Raw genomic sequence first — 10,854 nt, 5'->3', positions numbered from 1 at the left:
TTTTGGCCTACAGGCAATTTTTTTTTTTTTTTTTTTATGCGTGACAAATTGCAAAGGTGTGATCTGTTTCCATAGAGTTGAATGGAAATCCCAGTAAAGTGCTGCGCAAACTGTTGGCGGTAAATAAATCCTGTATTGATAAAAATAATTCATTTGTTCCTGCCCTCCACAGGAGCCACTGCTGGTGAAGCAAGGCTGGGCAAGAGTGTGCCAACCTGTGACATCACAGTAGAACTATGGCATCACAGACAGGCTGCTATTTGGCCCAGTGCCTTGTAGGTTGCAGTCACTACTGCCACATTGGTTTAGATTTTCTCTGCGATAGAGTGGGCATCAAAACTTAAATGGCTCCTTCGCTCAGTGTCTTGCACATTTATCCCTATTCTTTAACTGCACAATATCAAAAGCAAATCTTTCAATGTAGGTGGTACTATTGATGGCAAGAGCATTGTCTTTTGATTTCCTCCTGTGCTTGTCCTCATGTGTCCAATTCCAGAAGGATGTTAATGTTACCAGCACACCATATTGTCAATCATTTTAGGTGGTTTGTCTATGGAGTTGCACACATTTTTACTTTTGTCAGTCCCTCCTGCACATGGGCAGCGGATGGGGTGTGACAATGACTCCCTACAACCAATCCTGTCTTGCTAAGCACATGACGAAAGATGTGAAGTGCTTACCACACATCTGTAGGCTAGTTTGCATGTAACCATGACATTCATTTATCAGAAGAGTATGGCTTTAATTAAAATGTTTATTGTCTTAGAACATTTTTACTATATCATGTTTAATGTGTTTTTCAGGTATGCTTTTATTAATGTTATGCCAATAATATACACATTGTCCTCATGTTAAATTGCAAAGTTTTTGGTGGGAACGTGTCGCGGGGGATTGGTGGGAGTGGTTTTCTGTTCATTTGCACTTTTGATTTAGCTATAGAAGATAGGTTTTTCTTTAGCTGTGTTGTCATTTCAAGGGGACCCTGTGTGGCCCCAAAACATTATTTGTTTTGACATGAAGTGTCAAAGAGATGTGTTCTTCAATATGGTGTCCTGGTGACCTCTTTAACAAGTTTCAATATTGGTGGCGCCATCCGCGTTCACTTCAAGCACCCACGCTGACGGGGATACCCAGTAAGGTGTGCAGCAGGATTCTGGAATACAATTCCAGAAGGGCACATGATGATTGCAATTCCGATGCCTAGAATGTGGCCATGTGGTCCAGGAAGGTCATAAGCCTTTTGTGATTTTAGACTATACTATATATAGGAAGATGATATGGGTGTGTAATTTATTTATTTGTATAATAAATTGAATTTTTAACAGACAAATGTGCAATATATGTGTTCCATGCTTAGAATGACACCTAAAAAGCCCCACTTTTCTTCCTTTTTTTTTTGCTTCTACTATATTAGGAGTGTCCTGGTTTCCCTGGTGGCTCAGAACCAATTCTTTGTATTAAATACCATATAGTAAACTATATTTAGTCCATCACGGAAGTGAGCTTGGAGCAGTGGCTACTTTACAGCACACACAAGGACCATGGAAAACAAAAGTAGCCACCCTCCAGAAGGAAAGACAGTGTCAGCACCAATTCAGAGATTTGAGGATCTGCAGCCGAGTGATACACACATAAGATGCATTGTTTTTATTAAGTACTTAATAGCATTTTTAGGATTTAACTTTTTAGTTTTTAGTGTCACTTTAACCACGTCCTGTATCAAAACACACCCTGGATCTAACCCCATAACCCCGTCCACATAGTTAATGCTAAAATCTAGGAAGATGTAATATAGCTTTCTAATGCAAGCGGAGTAAGTGCCTGGATATGGCATGAAGTTGGCCTCTTGCTGTCCATGTACGGGGCTGTAGTGTAATAGGATGAGACAGCAGAGTGACAGAGATGAGCTAATCACTGTGTTGCTGCTTTCACAGTCCAGTCACAGGCAGAAGCAGGTCCAGGTTCACCTGGGCTCAGAGGAAATAGGTTTCAAAACCATGCTGGCTCTCAGACTTGAGCGTCTAGGACGGTGAAGAAAAAAAAATGCTGTGGTGGGAAAGCTCTGAAATGAGGTTAACAATTGTAGCAAACACTAGTTTTGAAATCTTTAAATGAGCTGTTCATTTTAATCTAGTTTATGGCTGGAGGTTTGCTTTAAGGTTAACATGCTATTGTATATATGCAATGTGTTTTTATATTGCCAGCATAAAGGATGAAACATGAAAATAACAAAACTAAAAGTGTGTGGTTTTTTATATACACATACAATCAGTATATAATAGCCAGAATAAAGGTTTTTCCATTTTGCTTGCAATTCCTGACCCAAATATGTGTAGACCTCAGAAGTCTAAAGGTAACACATTAATCCATAAATATTTTACAAGACCTTTGTGAATAATGCATCTCTTGCAGTAGGAAGTCTTAGTGGTAATTAGGAGTAAAAGGTCTTCTATACAATTGTTCTGTTATTTCTCTGGTCTACATCCAGCTTTCCTGTATTTTATTTACACTATTCTATGTATTGTCATAAACTTTAATATTTGCATTAACCCTGGTCATAGGTGTTAAGTGTTAGAGGATCTAATGGTTTTTGATTATTTACATTACCGATAATGCATTCTAGACTGCTTTTGTAGAGTGTGCCCAGGCTGTGTATTAAAGAGCAATCTTGTACATGTTCCTAACCTGGACAATGTTTTGAAGTATATCTAAAGCCAAAAATGTCCTACTTTAGATGGTCAAGGCCGAGGGGTTGCTATCTCCATTCCCACTCCCTTCACTTCCTTTCCTATAGATGCAATAGGAAGTAAGATCACTTCTTAGACAGCTGTCACCGGGCAAGTGTCTCAATTTTCCATCTAGAAGATATGTTGTCTGCACACTATTCTGCTTTGGAATGTCCTCTTTGTATACTATGGTGCCATTCACCAGTTGTTCCAGCACCTGTTGGCTTCTGGGGTACATCGGTATGGTGTGTGAAGGAGATATTACCAGGATCTCTCATCTGTCCCTGTGTATTTTTCCCTCACTTTGAGTCCCAGTGACAATGGTCATTGGAGGAAACGGTGATAAACCTCTCCAGTTGGCACACATACAGCAATAAAAACAGAACTGAAGTTACCAGTTACCACAAGGTATTGATCAGTATATCCACAGATTTACAGCTGGAGTTAAATGCAAATCCTTTAAATAAAATATAGTTTTTATTGTAAGATAAAATCACGCCCCCCGCCCACACACTTTTCCTTGTAACAGACCTCCCTATTGGGCATCCTTTTCATGGACAGCTGTACTAAGCAATGGGGGAGGTAAAAGGGGTGGGTCAAAGTTAAACTTTTACAGGAAACTCGCTGAGCAATAAGGTGGTGGGGTGGATGGGGCATAGCTTGAAAAGGAATGTAACTGTTTCAAATGCAGTTTTCGTAGATGATGTTCTCCTGATTTTATTTTATTTTTTTAATATATCATATGCTTTGACTAAATGGCCTGAGCATGTGACAGGTGACTTGTGACTGGGATTCAAACAAATGCTTTGGCTGGTGGACAAATGATCAGCGGAGGTGGTGATTGTTGGGTGATGAATTAAGCTGCTGTCTTGCCATTTCAAGTTCTCTTTAAAGCTGTCAGATGAGCAAAGCACTTACAGGAATGTAATTGAAAAGAAGTGATGGTTGGAGCTGTAGTGGTTTAAAATATTGTGTTTTCTACAGCTTCTGGATAGGCAGGTAAGATTGGAAATCCCTAAAGAACAACTCCGGGCATTTTAACATTAACCCTTACAGTGGGTCTACGCCCTGCACTGCAAAGATTAAGTGCTTGTTTTGGTCTAGTCTAAAATAAAGAAGGTATATTCACCTGATCCTCGATCCTGCAGTGGTGACCACATGCCTCTCCTCCTCTATTCTGGCTGTAAAATGTCCCTCTGCTTCTTCATGTCCAATGCAAGTCAATCGACTTGCATTGGACGTGAGGATGTCGGTGGTGCCGGAGCTCGGGGGAGAAGAGGCTGCAGAGACAGGTTTAGCAGCCAGGTGGGACTGAGTGATAAGGTGAGTATATCTTTTAGTGCCTTGGTTCTCAACTGGTGGGTCGTGACCCAAAAGTGGGTCACAAACCCGTGTTCAGTGGTTCGTGGCATGCCTTCCACTTTTCTAGGCGAGAGCCTTCTCAGCCTTCCCCTAGCGCAGCACTGTCAGTTCTCGTGCCAAGCAGCTATTCAGAATATGGTGCCTGGCCCTGAGTATCAGCTTGAGGTGGGCTGGAGCTATGAGAGAGCTCCATCCATAGGTGCATTGCTTACAGCTCCCTCATGTGTCCTATAGAGGTGTTTGGAATGGAGTGATGTCACATTCTGGCTGTGGATCTATGAAAAAACACAAGGGGGCGCCTTTCCTGGTGCAGGTCAATTTTATTTCAGTACACATAAGATAGAAGCAAAGACGTACTCACAAACATGAGATGGATAATAAGATGACAGGCAGCGAGCATCCACTGGAGATTCCTGTGTGCTGATGACGTTAACGTGTTTCTGGGGCACGCCCCCTTCGTCAGAACGTAACGTCACCTTCCTCCCTTCAGCCTTTAAAGTGCTAATGACCAATGGCAGATGTGTCCTAAGGGCTCGTCATAATATGTAAATGCGGCAGAGTCTGGTATCAGTCTGGGAAACCATGTGGAGGCGGGGTGATGTGACCAGCCAATGGGGGTCCTGAACAATCGGGCTCCGCCTACAGGGTGTCACCGCCAATCGGCCTATCACAGTGCCCAAATACCGGACTATCTCTGGCGTCCAAGGACGGCAAAGTGTCTGCAGACAGCAAACGCTGAGTGCAGGCATGTATGTGGGAGCTCGGTCCCCTACAGGAGATGAATAGGAGGAAGGTGAACTGGATGGCTATAAACCACCCCGCACATATATAGACTCACCACAAAAAAAAGAGTAAAAACCGTAATCTAATTCATATAAAAGAGTTATAAGTATAAAATAGCTATTAGCATAAAATGGCTATAGGCATAAAATTGATAAAGACAATGAAATTAATTAAATTGTATATATCTAAACCATGTATAGCAACCATATGTAAATTATACATAAAGTTATGTATTTTGAGGGTAGAGACCCTTTGGTTGGCCCCATACTGATGATGAGGGTTTAGTGCCATGATGCGACCTATGCCACTGTGTGGTCAGTCAATATTTGGACCAACACAAAGTATCCCTTGGGGAAGGGATAGGGTGGGATAAAACGGGCATAATCACTAGAGATGGCAGTGTAGCGGTAATGAATGATGGTGATGAGTAATGGTAATGAAATGCCCAGAGTAACTATGGGGATGATGATGGCAGGAGAGGTTGTGAACTGCACTAGGGAGGGAAGGAAGAAGGAGCAATTGGGAGAAGATTTAAAGGGAGGACACTAGCTCTAAACCCTCGTTGAGACCACAGGGGTGTAGGCTGTTCAGAGAGTATATCCAGAAGGTTTTTCTCTGGCATAATCTTTTGTATCTTAGACCTTCGTCCAAATTATCTGGTATGGTCTCTATGCCGAATACCCTAAGTCCTTCTGGATTCGAACTGTGCGTCTCTAGGAAATGTCTAGGTACTGAGTGATCATCTGCTTTTTTGAGGATCTTCCTCTTGTGCTCCCCAAATCTGGTCCTCAGAGTTCTGATTGTGCGTCCCACATATAATTTGCCACGGGCAGATAATGCAATAGATGACAAACTGTGTTGAGCAGTTGATGAACTGTTTGATGGGAAAACTCTTTCTCCCTGGGAGGGAGATGTCCTTTTTTCTGTGCCAGAGATAAGCGCATGTTCCACAATTGTGTACGTTGCACTTGAAACACCCTGTTTGGCCAAAGATACCTTTGCCAGAGTTCAATGTTCTGTTCGACTTAAGTCTGCTGGGGGCTATTCTACTACGGAGGTCTTTGGGTTTCTTGAAGATGACTTTAGGAAGACTGGGGAGAGAGTTCTTTTAGAACGGGATCTTCTCTCAGAATGCGCCAATGATTTTTCAGAATCTTAGAGATCTGAAAGGCCCCATCATTAAATTGGGTACAGAAGTTGATGTTATAAGAATCACTGCTATTGTGTATTTTCTTAGAGGTGTGGACCCGATGTTTGTCAAAAGCCTTCTCTATCAGATTAGGATTGTATCCCTTGTCCAAAAACTTATTTGTCAGGGTATTGCTTAGAGTCTCATAGTCTACATCTGTGGTGCAGGTACGTCTGAGTCTACCAAATTGCCCATCTGGAACATTTTCTGATCCATCTTGGGTGGTGGTTGCTCTTAGCGTGTAAATATGAGTTGCCTGCCGAGGGTTTAAAGTGAGTTTTGGAGGAGATCTCTCCCACGTCATTGGCTCCTAATTCAAGATCCAGAAAGACTATAGCTCTATCGTCTGTTACAAACGTAAAGTCTAGGTGAAACGGATTGCTCTTGCAGTGGTTAACGAAGGCAGAGAATTCTGTGGCAGTGCCATCCCAGATGATGAGGATGTCATCGATGTATCTGGTGAACAGAACTAGGTGGGCTCCAAATGGGTTATTCGACCAGATGTGGAGCTCTTCCCAATAACCCATCAATAAGTTTGCATATGAAGGAGCAAAGCTGGCCCCCATAGCGGTGCCCTTTAACTGCATATACTGGCTGTCCAGGAACGAGAAATAATTGTGGGTCAGCACGAACTCTATGGCCTCTAGAATGAAGTTGGCTTGGGAAGAATTAAAATTCCCAGATTTGGCCATGAAGTGCTGCACCGCTCTGAGCCCGAACTGGTGTTCGATGGAGGTGTAGAGGGAGGCTACATCTAAAGATGCCCATAGGTAGCCTTCTCTCCACTTGTACTGTTTGAGGATTTCCAGGATATACCCAGAGTCTCTGACATAGGAAGGAAGATCCAAAACCAGCGGCTGTATATAGCTAGCCAGGTTGGAAGTGAGGCTATCCATCCCTGCTATTATAGGTCTACCAGGTGGTCTGGTAAGATGTTTATGAATTTTGGGGATGTGGTAGAAGTAAGGGGTGCAGGGGTGTTGAACCGAAAGGAGCTTATATTCTGATTTTGATAACACCCCTGTGGAATAGGCCTTACTGAGTAGTATATCCAAATTCGTTTTGTATTCGCTGGTAGGATTCCTTTGAAGTAGGGCATAGGTGGTGGTATCTGACAGCAGTCTAGTAGCCTCATCAATATAGTCGATCTTGTTGAGAATGACTAGGCCACCACCTTTGTCTGCCTGTTTTGATTACTATGTCTGTGTTGTCGCAAAGAGATTTTGATGGCTATTTTTTCCTTTTGGGTAAGATTAGTGGTTCTACCTCCTTTTTTTGAGAGCATAGTTTTTTTAAAATCTGTATGTACCAATTGGTAAAGTGGAGAGGAAGCTTCCTTTGGAATGGTACGGGTAAAAATTGGACTGGGGTCTGAAATTCGAATGTCTAATATCTTGATCAATACAAGGTAAGGTATCAATTGTAAATTCAGCTCCATCCCATAGGGTTTCCAAATCCCTGAGGGTCGACTCGTCTCCCAGTGGGTCCGTCTCTAGACAGGATCCTGGTGGTGTCTGTATTGGGTGGGTTGGTCTAGCGTTTTTCAACAGGAAATGGCGGTGAAGGGTAAGTCTCCGTATAAATCTGTGTAAATCTAAAAAAATACCAAATTCGTTAGGGGAAGAGTTGGGAGCAAAGCTGAGCCCTTTACGGAGTACAGCAATTTCAAATTCATCAAGAGAATGTGATGAGAGGTTGTAGATCTTGATGGTGTTATTGTTGGAGGCGGCTAAGGCTACGGACTTAGTTTGCCTTTTTTTGCTGGACCTTGTGTCCAGCTCTACAGCCTCTTCTCTTAGATCGGAACATTCTGGCTGTGGTTAAGTGTGAGATTGTCTGTGGTTGTATGTGTCTGTCAGTGTTTGAGAGCTCGTTCACACTAGTAAAGCGCTTTTATTGAACAGTCCTGTGCCATTAATGCATTGTACCACGCAATCGCACCACTACATGCTGTGGTGTGGGAGGTGTGTTGCGTTGCCATTTATTTGAATGGCACCCCCCACAGTTCAATCGCGATCACCGGAAAATGCGGTACTACAATGCCGTGCGTTCCATTGCAGTGCGACTTGGGTCGCGACTTAAGGACCAAGGACAAATGTTGACAAATGTTACACAGGTTGAGAACCACTGTTTTAGTGGAACTAAGACTGACATCTCCACACAGATCATGAAAGCCGAAGGCCCTTTTGCAGGGCTCCGTAATATATGGTATGTAATCCAGATTAGCCTTCGTACGAAGATTCAAATCTTCAATCATGTGAAATCTGTGCTGTATGTGAATAAGACATTGAGAGTCTCAGTGGAAACCACATACAAACTCCATTCATGATTGGTGGCCACAAAATTGGATCTCTAATATAGACGATGCCACCAAAGACCAGTTGCAACATAGATCCAAGAACGTAAATGATGATAGATTGGATATACCTCACAAAAGGGCGCAAGTGAAATCTGTAGACAGGTGCTTGATTGGAATTCCCAAAGGACAGCGGAGGAGAGGCTAAACGTGCCCATAAACCTGCAGATTATCGTACGATAATCGTGGGAAATCCTGCGATCGTACGATCGGCAGTTGTATGGAAGGCGTGCAACCGTTTCTAATGTATGAACAGGAAGCATACCGCACTCCTTACCGGGATTCCCACTTGATGAAGATGGGTGCTCAAAACGATGATCGAAAATACGATCTGCCTGTCCAAGATGGGCAGATCGTACTTTTTTAAATTACCTTACAACCATCGCAAAACGAAGTCTTGGAATGGTTGTAAGGTGTATGGCCAGCTTTACCAGGAGGCTCCTGGCGGTAAAGCCTAGTAAGGCTGTTGAGGTGAACCTGTCTGGGCTGCAGGTCAGATCAAAAGCTGGGAACCGTCAACAGTGGAAGTCTTCGTCCTTATGCTCCTCAATGGAGCAGGATGTATAACTATAACACATTGATGGTGGATAGTGGAGATTGTTGATCTAGCACTATAAAAGCCCATCACGTTCATTAAATGTTTTATTTTTTATTTTAAATGACACTCTGTGAGCATTACATTTTAGGATTAGTTGCCTTTTCAAATTGTAGCATGGAGCAATGTGTGAGTGCACTTTTTTTTTTCTCAAAGGGAAAAAAAATTAGGTTACTCATCTTACACACTGGCTTCCTGTAGGGGAGGTGGAGGTCAGTGGACCTTCTCCCAGGATCCTTCTGAAAATGATGGTTTCTAGTCTGACAAGTTCCTGCTCTTATTTGACCCCTTTGCATCAATATTATCCGGTCATTGATCTGCAACACCTATGCAGGTTAGGATGTCTACATTTTGTGAACCTATTTCAGATAGATTTCCTGAAATTATTTTTTACATATACATGTCATACTTGTAAAAAAAAGTCTACATTTTACTTGTATCACACTAGTGCTCACCAAGCAGTTGACTGTCCTGTTTCAGACATGAATTATAGTATTATGGCTTTCCATATTTTGATTGTATTTGCCACTCATGCTGAACATGCTCTCCTCTGGGAATTAGCACTGGATACAGGGTCTTCTGTCCATTGTCCATACAGCATGGCTAACATTACTCCCTGTAAATTGCTCTGCTCAGAAAACCATTGATATATGTAATGAAAATTTTAATTTGAAATGCTCTTGGTAACTCTTGAACCTGCCTGCCCAGTTTTTGGCATTTTGCCCAGCAAGATGCTGCATAGAAGATCTAAAGGGATATTTTTTAATTAGTTCTATTGGGGCTTCTCACATCATATTATCTGCATTGATTTGTTTGCAAAACTAAATGCTTGATGATCCAACTATAAACATATTTTGTTCTTTTTGATACTGAAGACCGTATACTTTAAAGGCGGTATGGTATCCCTGACTAATTTAGTGGTGTGAGAACCGACTATCGCAATGGGGTCCGTGCATGGAGGGTTAGTGGAAGCCTACCCTTTTACTTGACCCCTTTCAGAGGCATTGCTGCCAATGCCTGGCTCGCCATGGCTGTACCTGCAATACCTCTCACTGCAGTACTACTTTTAAAAGAACAGCATAGTGCATTCAGTGTTTACCTCAAATTTTGTGATTTCCTTTTTACTTGTGTATTACATGTAGAGATTTGTAGATTAATAACTGAAGCAAGCTCTCATTAAATGTAATATTTTTGACTTCCCTCATCTGTTAGGCCCCTTTCAAACACTCTGCAGTACGCAGTCATCGCTGTGACATCTCTTTTGCAATGGAGGTAATAACGGAAATTGCCAGACCCTATGTTGGTCTATCTGATGTAAATAGACATGTCAGTTTACATCAGATTACCCCGATCCAGCATGATCTGTTCCAGCGAAACTGATCTGACGCCCGTCCCTTTAAACATGGATGCCCATAGATTTGCATTGGGCATCTGATCAGGTTCTCCTGAAAAACTGACAGGTCCATGCGATTGGACCGGCCGGGGCCTTAAGTGAATATATCAGCCAGACTGGAAGCTACTGTAGCCACTCAAAGGTGGCTTTGAATTCTTTAATTGCTATGCAGAGTACCCGGTTTGGGCCCTCTACATAGCAAACCAAACTTCACCCACAGTCTAGGGTGATTGTGGTCCTGGGATGTTGGTTTGACAGCTGCATGCCATGGTGATCTCTACCTCCATGCTCAAATCAAAGATTTGAAGGAAAAATTTGAGAAATTTGTGTTTTTAACAGCTTTTTTTTTAGTTCCTTTTCTGTATGCTATAGTCTCTTAATTTTTTTTCTTAACATGAAAACATTCAGCTTCAATGTGTGATCATTTAGATAACTTTTTATATATATATA

General features: G+C 42.2%; 1 protein-coding gene across 3 annotated transcripts in view; it reads left to right on the top strand.

Moving 5' to 3' along the window:
- LOC108787438 (serine/threonine-protein phosphatase 2A 55 kDa regulatory subunit B beta isoform) overlaps positions 1 to 10,854 on the top strand; it is a 285,509-nt gene that overhangs the window by 56,170 nt on the left and 218,485 nt on the right. The window contains exon 2 of one of the 3 annotated variants that reach the window (XM_018556994.1): positions 1,205 to 1,215. The exons of the other annotated variants lie outside the window; for them this stretch is intronic. Coding sequence (XP_018412496.1) covers positions 1,205 to 1,215 — 11 coding nt within the window. The remainder of the gene's footprint in view (positions 1 to 1,204; positions 1,216 to 10,854) is intronic. 3 annotated transcript variants of the gene reach the window in all.

The sequence above is a fragment of the Nanorana parkeri genome, unplaced genomic scaffold, assembly GCF_000935625.1.
Source record: "Nanorana parkeri isolate BGI_ZX_2015 unplaced genomic scaffold, ASM93562v1 scaffold261, whole genome shotgun sequence".
NCBI lineage: Eukaryota > Metazoa > Chordata > Amphibia > Anura > Dicroglossidae > Nanorana > Nanorana parkeri.
This window is presented reverse-complemented; position numbering and strand designations above follow the sequence as displayed.